The sequence below is a fragment of the Triturus cristatus genome, chromosome 9 (genome assembly GCF_964204655.1).
Source record: "Triturus cristatus chromosome 9, aTriCri1.1, whole genome shotgun sequence".
In the NCBI taxonomy this organism is placed as follows: Eukaryota; Metazoa; Chordata; class Amphibia; order Caudata; family Salamandridae; genus Triturus; species Triturus cristatus.
Window position 1 is genome coordinate 167,951,441 of NC_140592.1, and position 24,759 is coordinate 167,976,199.

Below are 24,759 nucleotides of genomic sequence, written 5' to 3' on the forward strand. Positions count from 1 at the left end.
GTCACTGGATACCAATGCATCAAACTCTGAAGTTGTTTATAATAGTTTGATGATGTTACTCCTATTGAGAACATCATGCTGGCCGTTTGAACTGTACTCAGGAATTAATAGTATCTTGGAGGAGGTTATAGAATTACAATCTGATTTCTGCTGCAGTTTGTGTGGCCAGTTCAAATCGGATTTTTTGCTTGCGGTCCAGTGAAAGATCCAGGGCTGGTTGTGTGATTTGCTTGGGAATCAGACTGAACAAGCTGGAGATCCTACAAGACACTGTTGGTTCGACCACCCAAGGCTGTGGAGTGTTGGGTGCAAGGGTGTGTTTGGGCGTCGGAATTCCTTACAAGCTCCGGTCGCGGTCAGGGGGACCCCTCAGATTGGGGCTGCAGGCGTTCGGTAGAAGGTCAAGGCAGGTCAGGGGTCACCGGATACCAGGTCAGGATTGCTGGAGAGACCTCCTCGTGGTGTTGGGCCACTCAAACTCAGGCCGTGGGCGTTGAGTGCAAAGTGTTGAAGAACCGTGGAGCCCGCTGGATCCGAGGTCTGTGTGGGAGTCTTTGGTTGAGCAAATCTGCTGCTCAAGGGAGAAAGAGTCTTTTGGTGAAGGCAAGGGAGGTCATCTGGGTTCTGGATGGCTGCTGGACACACCAGGATTTTGCTAGGAGCAGGTCAAAGTCGGGATAGGCTGGTAGGGCTGGGGCCAAAGCAGTTGCTGTCCTCTTCTTCCTGGGTCAGCACGACTCTTCAGTCCTTCTTTTTTCTTCCTCTTCAAACTGAGGAGGTAATTGTCAGTGACACCCCTAAATACTAAATTTAGGGGCGTTATAGGGGTGTGCATGTTGAGACCAATGGGTCCCTTTCGTGGGGTGAGGAGTGGGAGGCGGGCATGAGCCTCTCTCTGACTGGCTGTGTCCCCTCATCTTCAAGATGGAGGGGACTCAGATGTGTGCTTCACCTCGCCTTCCCCACCTGAGGGGTGGGGTTGGCAATGGTGGGCACACCTCCCTTCCTAACATCATTTTCCCACCAATTCTCCTGCCTAAAGTGGGGGTCAGAAACGGTGTGAGCCAGTTGCTGGGGGCAGCATATGAGAGGGTCAGCTAACAAAGGCGACAGGCCTTTGAAGCTTCCCCTTCGTAGACCCAGTCCCTCCTGGGGGAGGAGGCATGGCACCTCTGGCCAGATGGGCTTTGTTTCTGGACCCAGAGAACAGAGGCCCTCTACCCAGGGGTCCAAAAACCAGTCTGGGGTGGCAAATGGTGGATAGCCATTCAGGAACCACACCAGGGCTAGTCGTTTTTCAAGGGGCATCTCTCTAAGATGCCCTCTGAGTGTATTTAGCGTTAAAACCAACACTGGCACTAGTGTAGGTTTAATGCGCTAAGAGGTTTGTACCAAACTTCCAAGGTTTCAGTACAGCCAATTATGGAGCTGTGGAGTTAGCAATGACCAACTCCCAGACATCATACTCTTTTTGGCTTTACTGCACTCACAATGTCTATGAATGGACTAAGACACTGTAGGGGTACAATGCGTATGCAACTGTACCCTCACCTGTGGTCTTGTGCACCCTGCTAGAGGGATGACTTACCTAGGCCACAGGGAGTAGGTTGTAGGCATCGCACACAGGGATGGGTACCATGTAGACCCTCTTGACTTTTTTCTGCACCAAAACACGCAGCTTGCAATAGCAGTATAGGAGTGTTAATGTGCAGGGTCTTTAAGGGTGGCACAATAGGTGGTGCAGCCCTTAGAGGCCTTCCCTGGTCACAGGGCCCTTGGTACCGATGGTACCTTTTACAAGGGGCTTACCTGTTGCCAAGGATGTGCCAATTGTGGATACAAAAGTACAATTTTGGGAAGGAACACAGGTGCTGGGGCCTGGTAAGCAGGATCCCAGCACACACTCAGTCAAATTGGCACCAGGTATCTGGCAAAATGTTAGGGTGTAACCATGCACAATGGGCAGTTTCCTACACCCCTTTTGAAGGAACTGCCCCAGAGGAGCTCTGCAGAGCTTCTGGAAGAAAAGGGACCTTCCAGGGAGGAATTGAGTCCAGAGCTAAAATCCTGCCCCTCTCTTGAAAGCCCCAGACAGCAAGCTGATTCAGGGGATGTCAGTGGAGCCCAAAGGATTTACTAGGAAGATGGTCTCCTTTATTCTAAGGCTAGGAATCCCAAGCCTGGGGCTACCAGGAGGTTGTTTGTTCCTTAGAAGTTTAGGGAATTCCTCTTAACCCTAGCACATGACATACCTGTTGCAGGACATCTTGGGCAAAGCAAAATGTAGGACAGGCTTGTTTCACACTTTCACTGGCCCCACATGTCTGAAGTCACCAAGAAGTTTTGTCGCTCCTCTGTCACCTGCAAAGCCAGTGGCAAATCAGGTGGCACTACAAAGGCCCTCTTAATATCACTACCAGTGGTTGGGGTTCCCGCTGAGAGGGTAGGGACTGACATAGTTGGTCTCCTAGACCCTTCAACAGTATCTGGGAGCAAACACATACTGGTGGTGGTGGACCACGCCACCGGATACTCAGAAGCAATTACACTTAGGACCGCTACAGGTCCTGCAGTTGCCAGGCCCTCTAAGGAATCTTTTCTGGAGTGGGCTTTCCTAAGGAGGTGGTGTCGGACAGAGGTAAAAACTTCATGCCTGGCTACCTGAAAGCTATGTGGAAAGAGTGTGGTGCCATTTATAAATTCACCACCACCTACCATCAGGGCAATGGGTTAGTTGAAAGATTCAACGAAACCATCAAAGGTATGATAGTGGGACTATCTGACAAACTAAGGAGGAGATTGCCTTCTTTTTGCCTACAGAGAGGTTCCACAGAAGGGAGTGGGTTACAGTATATTTGAACTTCTGTTTCGACATCCAGTTACAGGTTGGTAAAGGAGGGATGGGAAAAGCATCTCAAACCTCCCAGGCAGGCGATTGTAGACTATGTACGCTACTAAAAACCTAGAGGCCAGCCAAGAACTGCAGAAGTTATGGCATGACCAAAAGGCTGTTCTGACTGTTTACCAGCCAGGGCACAAGGTGTGGATGTTGGAGTCTGTGGCTCCAAGAGCACTCCAAGATAAGTGAAGTGGCCCCATATAATTGTGAAGAAAAAAGATGAGGTCACCTATCTGGTGGATCTAGGCATTCCAAGAAGCCGCCATAAGGTGCTTCATATGAACCACCTGAAGCCTTACTTTGCTAACCAGGACCCCAGTGTTTGCGCTTTCTCCTCTAAAATTACTGGCAAGTACTTTTTACACCCCACAATTGGCATACTGGTGTACCCCTGTAAGTCCCTAGTATATGGTACCAAGTTACCCAGGGCATTGGTACTCCGGGGGTTTCCCATGGGATGCAGCATGTGCTATGCCACCCATGGGAGCCCATGCAAACTGTGCCTGCAGGTCTGCCATTGCAACCTTTGTGAAATGGTGCATGCACCTTTCTTTCCAGATATAAGGTTTACCTTATATCCCGGTCACTGCACTTAAAATCCATGTTATTCCTAAGGTAGGTCCTTCAGCCCAAGTGCAGGGTGCATGGTTCTAAATGTGAGGGTGTCTTTCACACTGCATAAGCAGAGGTACAACAACAAAACACGGATTCCATTCTCTGGCCTTTGCAAGTGCAGGAAAGCCTTTTTAATCGCATGACACAATCCCAGGGAAAGAAACAATTATGTCCAGGGAACATGTACAAACCAACCATGCCTACAGCAAGGTGTAGAAGAGCCAATCAAATAGCAATGGCTATAAGAGAGAACTACTGAAGAGCAAAACACAAGTGTTGCACAGTTCACAAGATGATAATCTTCTAACCATCAATGATTATACATATTGAGACTCCCATGAAGGTACAAATATCAAAAGTACCTAACAAGGGGTACCAAACTTCATAAATGTATGACATTGTACGAGAGAGATAACCCAAAGCAGGGGGCAGAACTCTGCACCCCTGAAGATGCAATAGTGTACATGCCGAGAAACCCAACTCAGCATATATATATTTAAAAATGCTGATATAGCATACAAAAGATACTCCACATTGAGTACAGGACGTACCATGAAGGTATCAACTCTTGCGCTTGAGCTCTTCTGCAGAGTAAAGCAAAATGCAAGAGCTGTATATCAGGTATCAATGAAAACCCAAACATAAATAAGCAGCTGAAAAACTGTCATCGACAGAGCTGAAAAAGAAAGTCAACACTTCTGCACCAAGCAGTAAATATTAATCCAGAAAAGTGACTTATCAGGAAATATACTGTAGAGAATACAACTTTACTGAAAAGAATTCTGCAGAATGAATGCACTATTATAATGTTAACTGACCGAAAGTAAGGGTCAGGTAACACATGCATAGAACCACAAGGTTAGCATACAATCATAAACTCCTGCAGTAAGCAGAACTGCCACACTAGTTGCAACTAGAAGAATACACATTGCAACTGAGACATTTATAAACACCTCTGTACACACGAGCCAAAAAGAAAGAAAGAACGATCCAACCAGATCCTGCAAGCACATGTCTAGGAGTTATCACACACTGTAGCTCTAAATCGCCATAACTCTGAATCAGCATGTACACCAAATAAATTTACACCATCAAATTGCATATCTTTCAAAGTATTCTGTACAGGCTCTGAAAATCCAGACTGACGCAGCCATGCATGTCTGCGCACAGCAACTGTCTGAGTCATAGCTCTACCCACAGAATCAGTGGTGTCCATACCATATTTTATGATGAAGTTTGCCCCATCTCGGCCATCCTGCACCAACTGTAGGGGTTCACCTTTGGCATCCTCTGGAAGAGAAGGCTGAAAACTTTCCACAGAGTCCCATAAAGCATGGGGAAACCTGCTAACAACACATGTAGTGTAAAAAGTTCTTAATGCTGCACCGATGGAAAAGAATATATTCCTCCCACTATTTTCCAGCAAACTGGACTCAGTGTTTAGTGGGACCAAAGGGAGGACATTTCTGTCCGCAGAAGCTGCAGCTACTTGCACAACCAGACACTTTATAGAGGGATGTTTGAAGAGACAATCAGGATCCCCAGGGGTGGGCCGACGCCTATGGGATATAGCCCAGTCTACAGACATTTTCCTGTTGCGGCTTTGTCCAAGTCCCTAACAATATGTCATTTTAAGGGAGGAGGGGTTCCATTCCTGTCTTACCCTGGTGAAGAACATCCACCTAAGGTTCTGTGGATAATTCCACTGAGGGAAACTCACACTCTAAGGCAACAGCTGCCCTCCTCAATACCGCAGCATAAAAGGAACTCACATCTGTGGCCATACCAGGCGGAGAAAGTAAATCGGAAACTGGGGTGAACTCTCAAGTCTACTAGCCTCACCCAGTTCAGTAAGCCAGTTTTCCTCCAAGAGAGGCTGGTCAGTGTTGCCGAAAGCGTTGTGACACCCTACATTCTCCTCTTATAAACAGGCCGTATAGGGACAGATGGAAAGTTGCTTAAAGAGGATTGCTCCATCGGCGCCGCATCCAATGCCGTCTGGCACCCGTGCAGCGATGAGTTGACATCTGGAAGAGTAACTGGTGCCGAATTGATGGGCACCGCTGACATCATTGGCTGACCCGAATCCAACACCGAAGGTGAAGACCACAAAGGGCTGTGTACCAGCGCCATCTCGAATCCGATAACAGATTCAGAGGGCCCGGATGGCACCAAGGCGGGCCCGCCAATGAGGGTCCAGCCGGAGCACTTCCCACCTCCTTGGGGTTAGAAAGTGTGCCAGAGGAGAATTGAGGCCCAAAGACTTTATGCAGGGAAGTGTAATGTCCGCGTTTGGGCTAGATTTGCCACGGCTCCAGGATATTTAGGGAGGTGCAGGGTGGATTCCAGGGAAAGCTCCGCAACTGAAGGTTGGAAACTGGCTTGGAAACAAACTTATATTTCAACTACTGGGGCTTCGGAGTCTCCCTTGAAGACAGTCCCTCACCTGAAATAATATTTTTTATAACATTGATAATTGTATAAAAGTGGTCTTCATGGCAAATATTGCTTCTCATAACACGTTTCTTAAATTTCAAAGATCTCTATCTATTTTTCACTGTATAAACTGCACCCTTATAAATATGTTGTCATTAAGGTAAACTCTTAGAAAAATATTGTCTTACATAAATATTGATTCTTAATTATACTCTACAAAATACTGCCCAATTACAGACAATGTTTAGGACACAATATTTTTTTTAGACAATATTCTTAGAATGATATTTTGGTACCATACCTATATAAATAGTTCTTATAAACACAGTAATTTAAGATTTGGAGTAAAAGTGCTACCTCTAAAACACATACGTTTTTTTTGACTGACGACTTCATTTACAGCGTCATTATAAAGTCATAATGTTGTAAAATATTGCTTGTTTCAACAAGGATGCTGGAAAATTTCACATGATCTCAAAGGGGTAATGAGGCAGACTATGCATCTACTGCAAGAAATAAGTGAGTAAACATATTTTTTGTTACCCAGTACTGCAGTTAGAAACACTGAAGCAAAACACAATGTGTTGGCATACTCCATTATGATTTGTGTTGAACGATCAAGGATCAATCCTCTGTAGAAATTCGTATTTAACATGTAGTAGTATCCATAAATAAAGGCAGTGAAATGAATATACAAAGTCACGTTACCTGCAGCTGCCTGACACTTATACGTAAGTCAGACTCGTTGAATCCATATGGGATGTTCCAGCCAAGAGGGCCAAATTTCTTCCTCTCTTGCACCAATGCATGGAAAAAGCAAACACCAAACAGCAACTTCTCCCATATCTTTAAAAAGAAAACATAACACATTTGAACATTGTCTGCTTTATAGTGATTTCAGCTCATGGCATGTTTATGTAACCCAGACTACTGCTATCCAAAAGGAGACTTGGAAACAGGTGTACCTTACACACAATACCGTTAAACATTTCTGGCACAGTCAGAGCTCCTTGAAATATATATTGTTACATGGCATTAAGTTCTTTTTGTAATACTTACAAACATTCAAATAATATACAATAATCTAAACATAAAGGCGGAGCATAACGTCTTTCCTTACTAATACATTTCATTACTTTGATTACATGACTTAATTGCTGTTAAAACAGAGCTTCTCACACTTTGTGCTGTGACCTCAGGTATCTCTCATACACGGAGACACCTCTTATTCCTGCACCTACATGGGTGGGTGTTAGACCTGTTAGCTTTAGGGTGGTCTTCCCCCAAATTGTGCTGAATTTTTGTTGGCCTTAGGACTCTGTGCACATTACCACTGCTGACCAGTGCTAAAGTGCTTGTGCTCACTGCCATAAACATGGTTTGATTGGCATATACCCAATTTGAATATTTAATGTATGTGTAGGTCCCTTTTAGAGTGGTACACCATATACCCAGGGCTTGTAAATTAAATGCCATCAGTGGGCCTGCGGCATTTATTGTGCCACCCACTTAGGTAGCACTTTAGAACATGTCACAGGCCTACCATTGCAGCCTGAAGAACAAGTTACTTACCTTCGGTAACGCTTTTTCTGGTGGATACAGTATCTGCCTGCGGATTCCTCACCTTGTGAATATCTCCTGCGCCAGCATTCCACGGAACTTTTTTCCCCAGCTCTCTATGCCGACGTGGACGACGTCATAATGCATCGGCTCCGCTCGCGACTCCGTATGATGTCACCGGAGCCATAAGAGAGCCACGTCAGCGTGATGACGTCAGTTCCACCCATTTTTTCCGTGCCTCCGAGGCGCACAGGTGGACCAACGACAGATACAAAGTATACACAGTATACAATATACAATCACATACACAAAGTATACAAGGAAAAGGAAAGCTAAATAAAACAAGCATTTCCTACCAATATACAAGAAAGTGTAACAACATCTCAAGCAAGACAACTTTTAATGTATACCAAGGTGGACAACGGGGAGGCGGGTGGGCCAGTGAGGAATCCACAGGCAGATACTGTATCCACCAGAAAAAGCGTTACCGAAGGTAAGTAACTTGTTCTTCTGATGGATACATCTGCCAGTGGATTCCTCACCTTGTGAATAGATTCCCACAGCAGTCCCCGCTCCCGGAGGAGGGTGTCCACCTTCCTATACCAGAAAGTCCTGCAAGACAGAGCGCGCGAAGTGGCCCTCCCTCCTCATCTCAGAGTCCAAGCAATAATGCTTTGCGAAAGTATGGAGTGAGGCCCAAGTCGCGGCTTTACAAATATCTGCCACAGGAAAACCCCGGGCCAGAGCAGATGTAGATGATTTAGCTCTAGTTGAATGAGCTCTAATACCCTCAGGAGGAGTCTTACCAGCCAGGGCATAGCAGATCTTGATGGCAAGGATAATCCATCTCGACAAAGTGCGCTTGTGCACCGCTCTTCCTTTCGAATGACCCACATAGCCAACGAAGAGCTGATCGTCCAGACGAAAGTCTTTCGTTCTGTCCAAATAAAAACTCACAGCCCTCTTTGGATCCAGGCGATGGAGTCTTTCCTCCTCTTTGGAAGGATGAGGAGGTGGATAAAAAACAGGGAGAGTAATGGACTGCTCCAAATGAAACAGAGTAACAACTTTTGGCAGGAAAGCAGCCCTGGTCCTGAGAGTGGGAGGAAACATATTTGTAAGGCCCTTGATAAACCTCAGAACAACCGGAGATTTAAAAAGAGACGGTTGATCAGGAAGGCATAGAAAAGCCGATAAGGCCAAAAGATAGCCCTTGACCGTTGCAACAGCACAGCCCTGCTGAGCCAAGGAAAGAGCAAACTGGAGCACATCAGAAAGATGAGCTTTTAAAGGATCAATGGATCTCTCTCCACACCATCTAACAAATTTAGACCACCTGTAGGAGTAAATGGACTTGGTGGAGTGTCGCCTGGCCGATAAAATAACATCCACCACATCAGGCGGGAGAGAGAATGAACTCAGGTTGCCCCGTTCAATCTCCAGGCATGAAGGTGTAAGCTCTGGAGGTGGGGGTGTAGAACCTGCCCCTCCGACTGCGAGAGGAGGTCTGCCCTCAGAGGGAGACGGAGCGGAGGGCACAAGGACAGGTGGAGAAGATCTGTGTAGTTTTTTGTTTATCAAATCCTCAGCACACGTAAATATAAACATTTTCAACGTTTGACGTCTGTGGGTCAAATACAGTACATAAACAACAATGAGTCATATACGAAGTCTTCTTTTTTCCTCTTTATTTCAAGAAGCTCTCAAGCGGAACATCACAGTCACAGCCAACACGTGTTTCGTCGTATAGGGAAAGTAATCCCACGACTTCCTCAAGGCTGTGCAAATAAAACAATAAACAATACCAAAATGGCATCAAGAAATTTTGAATAGTGAGGGGTTAATCATCAATGATATGCAACTATTGTAATCCGAAAAGAGAAAGAAATGGAAAATTTAAACATTATAGATTATAAAATGCTGGTCATTACAGAAATGTGATAACAAAAGAGTACACACGTTGTGGCGCAATCCAGTACGACATAGATATGCACCCACTGTAATCCGAAAAGCAAAGAAATAAATGATTCAGGCATTGCAGATAGTAAAGTACAAGTATTTTGACAACGTGATATAAAAGGAACCAAAAGTTCCAAAGAACCTAGTAAGACTAAGACCCAAAAGGATGGAGAGAGAAGGAAAAGTGCGTGAGAAAGCACACGTGACATGTTCTCGCCTATAATGAGATAAGTTAAAACGCGTTCCTCGAAACCATAGTGACAAAGTGAGCATCACGCCAGCATGCCAACCTGTGGTATTACACGCAATCAGCAGGGTCCCATGGCCAAACATATGTACCTATTTTCTATCCAAATAGTTTTCTATTATGAAAGGAGAGAAAACACCAAGAGAAACCGTATTAATGCTCGGCCCACTGGTTCTAAATCTAAAAAAACATTTATGAGCAGAACTAGACCTACTTTTAATGTGGTTAAAATTCCGGACCACATGGGGGTCTAATCATGGACGGGGACAATGGAGTCTCACAATCTGGTTCTCAACGTAGCGTGTGTGTAGCACTAGTCTGTAAGTAATAAAGATAAGCCCATGAGAATTCAAAAGAAGTTCACAGTGACGGGCTTCCAAAGCAAAGTCTCACACTATCTACACTCGTCTCACTCAAAGAACAATGCAACCTCTTACCTAACATATTAGTTATTGGCCCATGTCCTCGTCCTCACTTCCAGAGACGTGGCTAAGCCGAGTACAGCGGCCCGTAGTTCGAGTATCTCTCTGGCGCGTTGAAAACTCCAAGTGAATATATTTCCGGGTGGCGTGCAGTGTCTCGCGTCAGATTAATAGAAATGGAAACAAGACTCACAGGAGTCTTTCCGTATTGGTACCGTTCTATATACTGCTCGTAACTTGAGATTTCTAAGTTATGAATCCACTAAAGTCATAGCAATAACTATGACACAATATGTGATGAGAATTATCTTAATTTGATGGGATGTGTAGGACCTGTGTGAGAATCCCGTATCTTAATAAGCTGAAATAATTAAACCCTGTATTAAATGTGATTCAGTGCAATCGTTAATTAAACATTCTCGAAGTTCGGACAGCGCAAGCATATAACGTAAAGTGTGAAATGATATCAGACCTCCGAAAGCTCAAACAGTCCGGCGTGCACTCAACGTGTGCGTGTCCCGGAATAGCCAACCCGTCTTAGAACTAACGTCAAGCTTTAAGCCCTAATATTCACAAACTCTGAAGTAGATTATATGAAGTGAGTATATTGGTGAAACGACAACGCTCGATTAGAACTTCATTCTGTACTAATATCCTCAGGTGCGTGTGCCCTTACTGTGCCCTTAAGTCTCTCCATCTGTTGTGGCCTTTATGAAGTTAAAACCGAACACCATTTATTAAACTGTATATATAGGCTAAACTTCTAGAAATGGGGCTATACATACATCAGGACATAGACTTCAAACATCAAAAATTAACTAACTTGAATGGTTCATTCATCATCCTATACCAAAGTCATTAGCATTTCATCTATCAGTATACACAATGATTCATATTTAGTCTCAGATTAGTCACTGTAACAGGTACAGCTATCTATGTTTTAAAAAAAATGTGGGTGCGACGAAAGGTGAAGTAGATCTGTGTACCACACCCTTCTTGGCCAATCCGGGGCGATCAATATAACTTGGGCCCGGTCTTGGCGAATCTTCCTCAGAACCCGAGGAATGAAGGGTATAGGAGGAAACGCGTAAAGGAGTCGCGAGCCCCAACTCAACTGAAACGCGTCCCCCAACGCCCCCTGCATCGGAAACTGGAGAATGACGGGCAGTGCGCGTTCTCGCGGGTGGCAAACAGGTCCACCCGAGGTGTCCCCCACGTCCGAAACACATGACGAACCACCTCCGGATGGAGCCTTCACTCGTGGTCGGTGGAGAACTGCCGACTGAGACTGTCCGCACGTACGTTCAGCACTCCGGCCAGATGATTTGCCATCAGACAAATCCGATGGACCTGAGCCCAGGTCCACAGACGTAGGGCCTCCATGCATAGACAAAGAGACCCCACTCCTCCCTGTCTGTTGACATACCACATCGCGGTAGTGTTGTCCGTCAGGACTTGAACAGACTGACCGCGAAGGGAAGGGAGGAAGGATTTGAGCGCCAAACGAATCGCCCGCAATTCCAGAAGGTTGATATGAAGCAGCCTCCTTTCCTCTGGAGACCAAAGACCCTTGATCTCCAGATCCCCCAGATGCACACCCCACCCTAAAGTGGATGCGTCCGTTATCACTGTGGCCACCGATGGAGGAAGATGAAAGGGCTTTCCTTGAGACAGATTGCCCTCTACGCCCCACCAAGACAGATCCGCCACAGCTTCTCTGGAGATCCTGATCGACTCCCTGAGATCTCCGTTGTGCTGATACCACTGCTTGCGGAGACACCACTGGAGCGCCCTCATGTGCCAGCGTGCATGGTTGACCAACAGGATGCAGGAAGCGAACAGACCGAGCAGGGTTGACCAACAGGATGCAGGGAGCGAACAGACCGAGCAGGCGAAGGACCTTCAGAACTGGAACAACCGCTCCATTGTGGAATAAAGGGACCATCTCCTGTATATCGAGAATTCTTTGAGGAGGAGGAAATGCTCGACACACAGTAGTGTCCAGTACTGCCCCTATGAACAGGTTGCGTTGAGAGGGCACCAGGTGAGATTTGGGCACATTTATCGAAAAACCCAAGTCGAATAACAGCTGAGATGTTACCTGCAGATGACGCTGCACCATCTCTGGGGACTCTGCCTTCAGAAGCCAGTCGTCCAGGTAGGGGAAAACTGGAATCCCCGACCTCCTGAGATGAGCAGCCACCACTGCCATCACCTTTGTGAAGACTCGAGGTGCGGTATTAAGACCAAACGGGAGGACTGCAAACTGGTAATGTTGCGACCCAACCGTAAAACGGAGATACTTCCTGTGCGAGTTCAGGATTGGGACATGGAAGTACGCGTCCTGCAAGTCGAGCGACACCATCCAGTCTCCTTGCTGCAACGCTTGAAGAACCTGCGCAAGGGTCAGCATCTTGAATTTCTCCTGTTTCAGGTAAAAGTTCAAGATTCTGAGGTCCAGTATCAGACGAAACCTGCCGTCCTTTTTGGGAATCAGGAAATACCAGGAGTAGCATCCCTGACACCTTTCCTGCTCCGGAACCACCTCTATCGCACCCTTTTGAAACAAAGCTAGAACCTACTTCTGCAGAAGAAGCAGAGGGTCCTCTGAGAAGAAACCTTGGCAAGGAGGGTAAGGGTAAGGACACTCACGAAAGGGAAGGGCGTACCCAGTCTCCACGAGGTCCAAAACCCAAAGATATGTTGTAACAGATTTCCAACCCCGCAGAAAGTAGGACACCCGACCCCCCACAGGTCTTACATGATCCGGGATGGGGGATCTAGGGCTGCTTCCCTGAAGCCTCATTGGGAGCAGAGGAGGAGGAAGAAGAAGAGGGGTTGCGTCCAGAACCTCTCCGACCCCTTTGCCTCCCCCTATAGGACCTATAGAGGGGATTCTGCTGCTGCTGCTGCTGAGGCTGTCGGAAGGAGCGAAAGGAAGATCTTCCGAAACCCCTAAACTTTTTAAAACCAGATCCCTTAGCAGGAGCTTGCAGACCCAAAGACTTAGCCGTTACCCTGCTGTCTTTAAATCTTTGTAGGGCGGAGTCAGCTTTCTCTCCAAATAACTTCTGTCCATCAAATGGCAAATCCACTAATGTGGCCTGAACATCCGCGGAGAAGCCAGAAGAACGGAGCCAAGCCTGCCTTCTTGTGGCTATGGAAGAGCCCATTATCCTCGCCACCGAATCTGCTGTATCGAGCCCTGATTGGATCACCTGTCTAGCAGCAGCCTGTGTGTCTGCAACTACCTCCATGAAGGACGCCTTATCACCCTCAGGCAGCTTAGGGGCTAAAGACTTCATTGACCCAGCAAGCACGTGGCATTGGTTGACTTTAGTGCCATACTTCCCGAAGAGAAAGTCTTCTTAGCCGCCTGGTCAACCTTTTTGGACTCCCTATCTGCAGGAGACTGAGGGAACGCCCCCGAAGCATGCTTCAACCAGGATGCCTGCACAACTAGGCTCTCTGGAGACGGGTGTGTAGAAAGAAAATACGGATCCCCAGGTGCCACCCTGTATCTTCTCGCCACCTGCCTGGAAACCGCCGGAGAAGAAAGTGGTTTTCTCCATATCTCCAAAACAGGCTCCAAAATGGCCTCATTAAAAGGCAGTAAAGGCTCTGAAGTTGAGTGCAGCACCTCCGTCAGCAGGTTAGACTTATATTCCGCAGAGGGTAACTGCAAATCTAACAGTTCCGCGGCCTTTTTAATAACCATATGGTAAGGAGCCAGTTCCTGTGGTGGAGAGGATCTAGCTGAAGTATGCTCCCACTCAGGGGTCGTATCCAGGCCACTAGCCTCCTGTATCCCCTCAAACTCATCAGAGGACGTGTCCACTTCACCTTCCTCTACCTCCACTCTATACCTTTGTTCATCCAAGACCCTTTGGGCCTCCCTTCTTGAATGAATCTGTGGAGCCGGCATCGTCGATGTCGTACGCAGCGTCGGTGGAGCCAGAGGTGTTGGAGTCGGCGGCGCCAAAGACGGAGTCGGCGGTGCCGGACGCAGCGCCGAGGGAGTCGGCAACGGCGTCGAGGAAGGCTCCGAAGCAGGATGATCCAGCCGAAGTCGTGATGGATCCCCAGACGGCGCGGGAAACTGCCACGGAGGCGCCATCATCAGAAAGGGCATAAACGGGGCCTGAGCGTAATGCTGCGGCAACCCCAAAGTATACGCCATAGGACCCACGGGACCAGTCGGTGCACCGGATGGGAAGGCAGCCCGATTGAAGATTCCATACATGGCATTTAAAAAATGCGAAGAATCAGTACCTGGAGCCGGGAACTGAGGATAAGGAACCGGACCTGTATCCTTCTGCGGAGTATCTGGCAACGGCGCCGCAGTGTCCTCCGCCGGAGCCGAAGAATCCTCAGGCCTTGGAGAAGGCTCCCTACTTTGTTCCTGCTCACCATCAGAAACAGGCGACTCCACTGGAACAGGAGACGACGTCGGAGAAGGCGCCGGTGACTGCGCCGAGGACTGCGCCGGTGACCGCGCTGGAGCCCGCTTCGGCGAAGGAGAACCCTCCGGAGACTTCGAAGGAGAAGGAGAAGGTGACAATTCCTTACTTCGGCGTCGTCGAGGCGAAGCCGATCTCGACCTCCTGTTCTTTGAAGACCGGCGCCGAGAAGAATGTTTCCTTTTTTTATGATGTTTCTTCGACTTCGATGATCTCGAAGTTGACGACTCCGGCCTCGACTTCTCCTTCTTTCTTCCTCTCTTCTCCTTTCCGACCTTGGCCATAAACAGCTTCGCCTTCCTCTCTTTCAATGCCTTCGGATTCATCCTCCTACAGCTTGAACAATCCTCAACATCGTGGTCAGACGAAAGGCACCACAAACAATCATCATGGCGGTCCGTTATAGACATGTGGCCCCCACATTCCCTACAGGGCTTAAAACCCGACTTTATCGTCGAAGACATTACAGATTTTCGACCACAGGAACACCTAACAACTACAAAGTAGCAGGAGAGTACTGGAAAAACCGTTGCGCGTCGACGGTGCCGAAAACAGGGAACTGACGTCATCACGCCGTCGTGGCTCTCTTATGGCTCCGGTGACGTCATACGGAGTCGCGAGCGGAGCCGATGCATTATGAAATCGTCCACGTCGGCGTAGAGAGCTGGGGAAAAAAGTTCAGTGGAATGCTGGCGCAGGGGACATTCACAAGGTGAGGAATCCACTGGCAGATGTATCCATCAGAATGCAGTGTTACACTGCCATGTCACCCTGGCATTTTAAATCCTATGCAAAGCCTTAAACTCCCCTTTTATTACATATATGTCACATAAAAGGTAGGCCCTAGGTAACCCATAGGGCAGGGCGCTGTGTTAGTAAAAGGTAGGACATGTACTTTTAAGTTTTACACATACTGGTAATGAAAAACTCCCAAATTGTTTTTTCACTACTGTGAGCCCTACACCTCTCGCAGGTTGGGAATTCCTTATCACATTTAATAAGCAGTAATTCCTAATTGAGAGGAGGTGGATCTATCACGTTTGGTACCTATGGATTTATAACGATAAATCCTTTTTAATGGCAAAGTCAAATTTATTAACACAATTTTGAAAATGACACTTTTATAAAGTTGCCATATTACTGCTCTTAGCCCAGTGTGCCTGCAGCCTGTCTCTGAATTCATGTCTAGGTTGGGTGCCAGTTGGGCGCGGTGTATTCCCCCTAGACAGCAACACATAGTGGGAGCTTGGTGTGACTTGATGGGCTTTGGTGGGCCATCCTGGCAGGATGGGAGGGAGGAGCTGCACACATCCTCACACTTACACCCGAATTGTCTGTGTCCTGACCCCACACAATAGGCTGCATACTCTTCTGTAGTGAGTCTGGACCCACGGCAAGAAGGGAGGACCCCTGCACACTTTACAGACCCTTCTTTGAAGTCTCCCCCACTTCAAAGGCACAACTGGGTATAAGAACTGGACCTCATCCCCCAGCGCTTCAGTACACTTCTGGACCTGTGGATACTCTGTCAGGAATGCTGTGCTGCTGAAGGACTGCCATTCTGCTGAACTGCTGCTCTGCTGTGCTGATGTGCTGCCCTCTTTGCATGGGTGAGAAGGACTGGACCTGCATCACCTGACCCCAGAACCCAGAGTGACTCTAAAGGCTAGTTGGATGGCCTCCTGGTCTGTAGTCTCAGGGACACAAAGGATTTCCAGCCACCCTGCTTCTGCCCCTGGACTCTGCCATCTGTAAGTCTGCCCTGCCAAGTGGTGACACCCTAGTCCTGGACCTTTGTAAGTGAGCCTAATGTGCTGCCTAATCTGTGTACCCCTGACTAGGGTAATATATGCCCTCCCTTCTCCAATGGCTTTTGTACATATTTCAAGAATATTTAATTTTCTATGACCTAGTGGGTGCCTGCTTGCATTTACGTAATATACATGTTGTGTCATTTTTACTTGTATTCCAAAACACATGCCATGGTTGGACGATTGTGTGATACTGTTACACAATTTGTTTCTCAATGTGTAAGAAAGAATTATGTGCCTACATGTTAATCCAATTATATGACTCATGAGTTCTCGTGGAGTGATCGCAGTTTTATACCGTTTTGCAATGTGTCGCGTGAAATGCCAACGCGACAATGTTGTGTCATGTTTACTTGTATTCCAAACACATGCTATGGTTGGACGATTGTGGGATATGGTTACACCTTTTTCCCCCACTTTTTTGAAAAAGAAATTATGTGTTTATATGTTAATCCAATTTTAAGACTCACAAGTCCTTGTGGAGTGTTATTTATCGTTTTGATATGCCACATGAATTGTTAACCGCAGCAGTCCAGAATCCTAGTAATTCTATTCTGGGACACATTTTTTCGAGGGCTGCCACAGTTTGTCTCCCTGGGTAACAGCACTTAGGTGCTACTCACTCGAGCGTGGCGCATGCACGCTTTCCGGCCAACTGAGCCATTATTTAACCAGCTTCCAGTTGAGTGCTCCGTTCACAATTCTGTGAAACGGACACGCATCAATAAGAGAGGTATGTTTATCGTCCCCCGTCCCGATGGACACAATATCTCAGAGTCCTGTTGAAGTCTATCTCTTAGTGCATTCAAATTCGACCCTGAGTGCTCAGGGTCGAATTTGAATGTATTCAGTTACCTTTCAGAGGAGGGGAACCACAAGATTGAATTGGTAACCAATCCTCCTTCCCTTTTGAGCACCGCTAAGGTTAAAAATTGAATATGCGTGACAAGAGTAGAGCGCCCACTCATAGGACCTGGTTACCAAACTGAATTTGTATTCTATCTCTTAGTGGTGGGGGTTATTACTAATTCGTCCTCTCGTGCATTTTTAGATCTTTGGAGCTTTTGACTTTTGCATGCCCAAGATTATGAAAATAGAAATGTTCATATGAACAACTGAATAAGTAAGTGCGAGCTCCTTGTTACTGGGGACCATTGTTGATTAACTAGTATTGACTTTCTATACGCCCCATACATTACTGGTGCTGATTTTTGCCTAATTGTGTTTTCAGCCATAAACCACGTCCCTTTCTAACTTTGGAGCCTGAGGGCACATCTACTTTCAACTCGCCACCGCATGCATCGGTGGCCTAAGGGTAATTGTCTATGCCCATGCTTAATGTAATACTTATTTTCATTCATGTTTCCTCATCTGTACATAACTAAGGTCCCATTAATTATTCGTAGGTGTCCCACACATGGTCCTGATGAAGACCCTACTGTAAGAACTCCAATCATCTACACACATCCCCAGCGTCGAAATGTCGACGGCTTGATTTTGTGTTGACCACTGTGGACAGCAGTGATTGGTCCCTCATGTGTCCCATTATTATGGTGTTGTAATTAGATTGGCCTTTTGTCATGGGCCGGACTAGCTTTTTTCATTATTCGGATGTATATATTGTTCACTCTCCTCCTTTTCTCAACATACCCTCACACTTGCACATTGCTGCACTTACCCTTCCCTTCCCGTTGGGGCACCTTTTTCTTAAAATTGTATATAACTAATGTTTCACATGATTAAATATGTTGAATCTACTGCAAACTGTTTGGAATTAGTTTAACAGGTGATATTATAGTGTTTTTTCTTTAACATTGTTTCCACTGGGGCCAGTTTTTCCTGTACCGTGTATTACCCAGGTCCGAGTGTCGTGTCTGGGTCAACCCGCTTATCCTGTAACGTGCTGCTCCAGCAGAACCAACGCAGAGCTCGGAACTGGCAGATTGCCACCATTGCATGGTCAGCACCAACGCATCACCGCTGTTGTGTGGTTCAGAGAGGATGCATCGCCTTTGGAACCACCACTGTGAAATGCTCCTTCTCAGCACAAAGTCTTTGCATCCCTGTTGACGGCAGCCTCAATGACTTCACCAAGAACTCCGCTTCTCAACCACTGCAGTCATCAGAGCCAGCTCATCACTGTTGCTGCGCTCATTGGAGCCGATGCATCACCTCATCTGTGCCAGCATCCTCGCTGTCGACAGGATCTTTGACGTAGATGCATGCTGGACCAATGAACTTTTGCTCAGTGGGCCAACCCTGGTCCCTGTAGCCGCCGAACGCTTCATCGCGGTCGGCCTGAACTTTTGACTTTGATCCAAACAGATATTCCCTGTTGGCGCTTTCAGCTTTTAAGCACTATATTTCAGTTTAATCTTTAAAAAATAATAACTCCGGTTCTACTGATTGATTTTTGTCATTTTGGGAATTGCTTTGCTCATTACATTAGCTCTATTTTTCTAACCTGTTGTGGGATCTTTTTGTCTGTTTTACTGTTTGAATTGTTGCAAAAATACTTTAAACATTACCTCTAAAGTTAAGCCTGACTGCTCTGTCCCAAGATACCATAGGGTGAGCACTGGTTCATTTAGGATGTGTGTGTGACTCACCCTGACTAGGATTGTAGCTACTGCTTGACCAGGGCTTAAACTCCAGTCACCATGAACCCAATTTCTAAAAAAGGGCCTTCACCTCCTGCCATATTACAAAAGGAGGCACACAGGGGGTTTATCAATGGCTAAGTGGTCTGTGGAAGGTTACTGATCAAAAGAAAGGCACTCAAAACAGGAAGTAACAGAGTCTGTATAACATTACAATTACCCTACTTCAGTGCCATGGTTCTATCTCATTCTCAACATGTGTGTAGATCATACAGTATTGAGATGAAAATGGGGGGAGGAGGAAGAGGAGAAGGCCGCATTGTGTAGTACAAGCTTAAGAAAACAAAGCTGCAAAGAACTTAAAACTATGTAAAACTCCAAGAGGGGTCTTCAAGACCACAGTGCCTGAAAACATGTGTGGTGTGGCCTGCACATCTTGCTTGGAGGTCTGTGCCTTAACAATGCAGCACAACAATCTCCTATTTTGTGGAGTCTTCAGGACAACAGTTAAAGATCAGGTCCATTAAAAGTGTAATAGCAAGTGATAAAAGAAGCAAACATCTTGTGGATGGTGGCCATAGTCACCACTCAGTATGTGACAAAAGTTCCATAAAGTTGATAAAGTTGATTGGAAGAATGGAGAGACCTGGTTCTAGCAAGAGAAAAACTTAAGACTGACCTGACATTCAAGGTATTCAGCATGAGGAGACATGTGGGCCTGGGAAGAAAGTAGTGATAATAATCTCCTCATTCAAATGACTTTTCAATTATATTTTAAGAACAGTTGTGGCATATGCCCTCAGTACCACCTTGCCCTGATCAACCATGATGTACTTCTACTTCTCTGAACCGCATAGCCCCTGCAGATGAGTAATGTACCTGGCTGAAGATATGGCAACAAATATGGAAGACTGTCGGGAAAGATACTTCATATCACAGAAGGCCATTGGTTCAAATGGTTTGTGCATCAATCTGAACAATATCAGGTTGAGGTGCAAACGTCTGTGGGGTGCTTGACCAGAAAGAACACATGCTTCAAATTAATCGGAAGACATTGAACAATTTAAGATCCTCATAGGGGGACTCCTTTTGACTGGTTCTATCGGCCCCAGTGATCACTATGCAGCTCTTGCAGGAGTGCACCTGCACGCATAATTCTGTCACAGAAAAAGTGAAAATATTATGCACTGTGCAATTTAGTGGCTTAATCTTCTTTAGCTAGGCCCATTGACAGAAACGTAGCCTCTTGCACAAGTATTGTTGCACTGTGGTGGAGGACTTCTTGGCTGTCAACAGTATGTGCAGGTTCTCTACAGAAAGGCCAAAGCAGGGGAAATACTAACTCTGCAGGACAGAGAGAGCTGCAGCATGTTTGCATCCACTGCTGGGGGAGGCAGATCTTAATTCTAATGTAGATGAAGAAGTATTGAGGAAATCAGGCAGAACAAGGTTGAGGCCAATTGGATAAGCGACCTCCCTGGGCTGTCTCTGATCTTTGGCAGGACTCTGAGTAGTGAAAGGAAAATAATCTAGGAAGTTCAACAACAGGCCATTTTTAGGTAACAGGCTTCTTTCCCATCCAGGATGTTATGTTAACCTAAACTTATATTCCAACGAATCACCCCCAAAGGGGTATCTGTTCACTATAGAAGGGTACAGTCAAGACACCAAGCACCAGCTTTAAAACAGAGCTGTTTTTTTAACGAGATTTCCTGAAACTGACAAAATCAGAACAAGTGCGGACATGGAATAGTAGCTTGTTCCAGTAAATCGGCGCCAATTAGGTAAAAGATCTTCCCCAACGTCATCTCAAGTGAATACGGTGGACTCACAGTTGGACTTTTTCTTTACAGGTCCAACTGTAGCAATCTGGTCAGGCAGTAGCATTTGAGTTTCTAGGGTTAGATAAGTAGGACCATTGCCCATTAGAGATTTATAGGTCAGAAAATAGATTTAAAAAATAGATCTTTTCTTGATAGGTAACCAATGTAGTGATCTTAACAGAGGTTCAAAGGAGGAGCCGGCAGGAAGATTGCAGACAAACTAGGAAGCCGAATTTTGAACCTCTTTGCAGTTTCGCTAATAAAGTCTCATTAGCTGTGTAGAAGAAGCTGGCTTAGTATATGGTGCACACCTATTCAAGAGATGCACCTTGCACTAATCCAGACAACCATTATGGTGATTTTAGTGGTCTTTGATAACCATAGAAAGCTCTCAAAGGGGTAGCTGTGGAGAGCAGCTTTCATGCTTATCTTGAAGGAGTGTAAAGAACCTTGTTTTACCAACTTTAATCAATAGTGTAAGTTGAATGAAAAGGAACCACACAGTGTTTTCAGAAATAAGTCAATTTATTATAACACATGATCACAAACACATTGGTATATCTCCTACCCGGAGATAGCAATAGCACACACAAGAATACTTAGCAAATAGTCAGGTAAGTAGCACAAAACACAGTGGTCTCCAGGGAGAGACCACACCATATACAATAAAGTAGAATACGAACTGCAAAGGAGAATGGGATTTGGACCAGAAGACCCAGAGGAGCCGGGGCACAAGAAACACCATGGAGGCTGTGTGCAGAGTGGAAACACAGCAGCATGCTCAATGGAAGTCAATGGAGAAGTCGCGGTTGCCGTTTTATGAAAAATGGACCCTTCCCAGGGGACCCGGAAGAAACCCCTTGGAGGATAGAAGGTTGGAGAGACACCACACCCGTGGGCGCCTCAGGAACCAGGTTACCTGCACCAGGAAAGCTGGGTGCAGAGGGGTGAAGAGACATCGGACCCTGCTGTAGACGACAATAGGAAACTTCAGCAGAAATGCCTCTGTAGGAGTCCTTGAAGAAGTACGTGGGATCCAAGGTTGGATTCGGAAAGAAAAGAACCTGCATGATGAGAGGACAGAGTCTATGCTACTCAGAGGTGACCAGGAGGCATGGAAGCACAATGTCCACTGATGTCGGGAGATTCAAAAGTGAAGACAGTGACCTTGCCGATGCAGCTGTGAGGACCAGGCGACGCTGAGGAAGACCAGGAGCTGTGCATGAGCGGCCCCATGTCCGGTGGTGGTGACTAGGTGGTCAGTCACCGGTGGGAGCACAAACAAGCATTGGTAGCCGCAACTAGCAATATAAACAAAGAAGAAGAAACATTGGGACCAGCAAAACTCAAGGGACTTACCAAGTGCAGCAGAGTCAGAGCAGGCCCGAAAAAACAGGGGAGCCCACTGAAGCAAAAGAAGACCCCCAAGAGGACCCACAGGCCGAAGGCACAGGTGTCGCAAGAGGACCTGGGGCAGCTCACCCAAGATGGAGGTCCACGATGCAGGGACTGCAGGGAGGATGCTGTTCTTTGGAGGGTGAGGTGCCGGAGGCTGGAGCTTCTTGTAGCCCGAAGATCTCTGGAGAGCACAGCCAACATGCCTTCCCAACGTCAAGTCGACGCAGTGCACAGGGGTTTGGTCCCAGCAGCCCCAACGAGGAATACTGTCCTCAAAACTGCTCAGAAGACAGGTCAGGCCACTAGGGAGCTGCAGAACCACCACCTGTGTTACTGGGCCTAGGGAAGTCTGTAGGAGCAGCAGACCAGTCAGCTCCATTGCAGTGCCTGCAGATGCAGGGGAGTGACTCCTTCACTCCAAGGGCGATTTCTTCTGGTGTCCTTGATGCCCACAGGTCTTTTGGAGAACCTGCTTGAAGCACAGACACAGATGACGGTAAAGATTTGAAGAATGGCGAGACTAGGAGCAGCAGGAGCCTTCCCTGGTTGGAGTCTTGGGTCCAGTCGAAGTCCAACAAAGTCCAAGTGTCCAGATGGCTGAAGAGTGACGTAGTTTCAGGCTTGAGTCTGGTCCCACGACATATCTGAGGACTCACCCACAGGGGAGCCCTTAAATACCTTAAGGTAAGGATTGGCAGCACTTGAGGTTCCTCCCAGAGGAGGGGCTGTAGAGAGGGCGCGTATACTCCCCTGTCCTTTATGCAGTTTCAGTCCAGAGCGGGAACCAAGGGTTTCTGAACTGGCTTAAACTGGAGTATGCAAGGAGGGCAACTTCTATGCTTTTCAAAGCAGTCTGGTGGTGCTAGGAAGCACCCCCACCCCAGCCCAATAAACTAAGTCCTGTCTGGGAGGTGGTCACACCTCCCGGTGACAGGAAACCTATTGTTCCACCTTCTCTTGGGTCAGCAGCAGGAGGGCAGAATCGTGTCTGTGACTGGCAGCAGCACTAGCTTGCTAGCAGACCCTGAAAGGCTGTTACCGGGAGTACTGGGGGGTACCCTAAGGAGCCCCCCAGTACATGGTATCATACTTTCAACATCAGTGTTGGGGTATGAATCCAACATGTTTGAAATCAAACATGACCAGGTACGGTGAAGCCATTATATAGTTAGACATCTTGTAATGACTGTTGTCCACTATATGTCCGAAAATGGTTGACCGCACTTACAAAGCCTGAAGAACCGACTCCAGAGTTTGTAGGGGTGTGCTGCTCATGTAGGGGCACCCTTAGACTTATAACCAAGCACCCTGCCTGCAGGACTAAAGAGCCTACCAGAGGGGTGACTTAGAGGTTTTCAGTGCAGTGACCTCAGATATAAGGAAGCTTATATCTGTTGTGAGAGCACCACATCACACAGGCTGCAATGGCAGGCCTCTAGTTTCAGTTTAAGTGGACTCCAATGGATGGCACAATACATGCTGCAGTCCATGGGTGTACCTATGCCCTGGGTACCTCAGTACCATCTACTAGAGACTTATAAGGGTGCACTAGTAGCCAACTGGGGATGTACCAAAGTACTTACCAGAACCATTTCAGGAGAGAGAGCTCTGCTGCTAGGGTCCTGATTAGCAGGATTCCAGTAGGCTAGGTCAAAAACACACTGGCAAAAAGTGGAGGTAATCATGAAAGCAGATCCTACTTTCCTACACAGTGGCAAGCAAAATATTGCTGTAGTCCAATTTACTAATAATCAGGGCCTTGACTAAAGTTTTCCTAGACGAGGATGGAAGAAAAGGGAACGTCTTCCTCAGCAGATGCAATTTGTTAAAACAGCTGCTGCTAATGGCACCAACATGGTCTTACATAGAAAGAGACCGGTCAATTTTTAAGATACGGTTTTTTACTACCCGTTTAGGCGTAAGATCAGAGCCAAGATTGGACGGCCACCAGTTTAAAGATCAGGATAGCTGGGCTTTGCGAAATAACAATCTGTTTTTTCGGCATTCAATTGTAAGCAGTTGGTAGCCAACAACCTGCAATAGCCTTCATGCCGTTGGAGAACTGCTACTTAATTACCTACATTTTTATTATCAAAGGAGATTATCGACTGTGTATCTCTGCATATGATATGATATCGAAACCAAAAGATCTGGCAATGACAGCAAGGGGGGCTGCATAGATGTTAAATAAAGTACGGCTTAAACAAGAGGCCTGTGGCCTCCTTGTCAATTGACATTGTACGAGACTTAAAGGTGCCTAATGAGACTGTGTTCTATTATCAAGAAAGTCTTGAAATTATTTCAATGCACACCCAGAGATGACAATCTCGTACAGCCTTTGAATCATTCTTTAGTAAGAAACAGTGTCAAAGGCAGCAGATAGGTCTAATAACACCAGCATAGAAGGGGTGCCTTTGTTTAGGGAAAGTCTAAGGAAGTTTGTGACCACAAGCAAGGTGGTCTCCATACTATGAGTGGCCCTGAATTCAGATTGCGATGGGTCGAGAATCCTCTTAGCCTCTGGGTAGG

General features: G+C 46.7%; 1 protein-coding gene across 1 annotated transcript in view; it reads right to left on the reverse strand.

The window, feature by feature from the left end:
• Nucleotides 1–24,759, reverse strand: part of DNAH12 (dynein axonemal heavy chain 12) — a 1,449,067-nt gene that overhangs the window by 195,269 nt on the left and 1,229,039 nt on the right. The window contains exon 67 of the mRNA XM_085624669.1: nucleotides 6,659–6,796. Within this exon, the coding sequence (XP_085480795.1) occupies nucleotides 6,659–6,796 (138 nt within the window). The remainder of the gene's footprint in view (nucleotides 1–6,658; nucleotides 6,797–24,759) is intronic.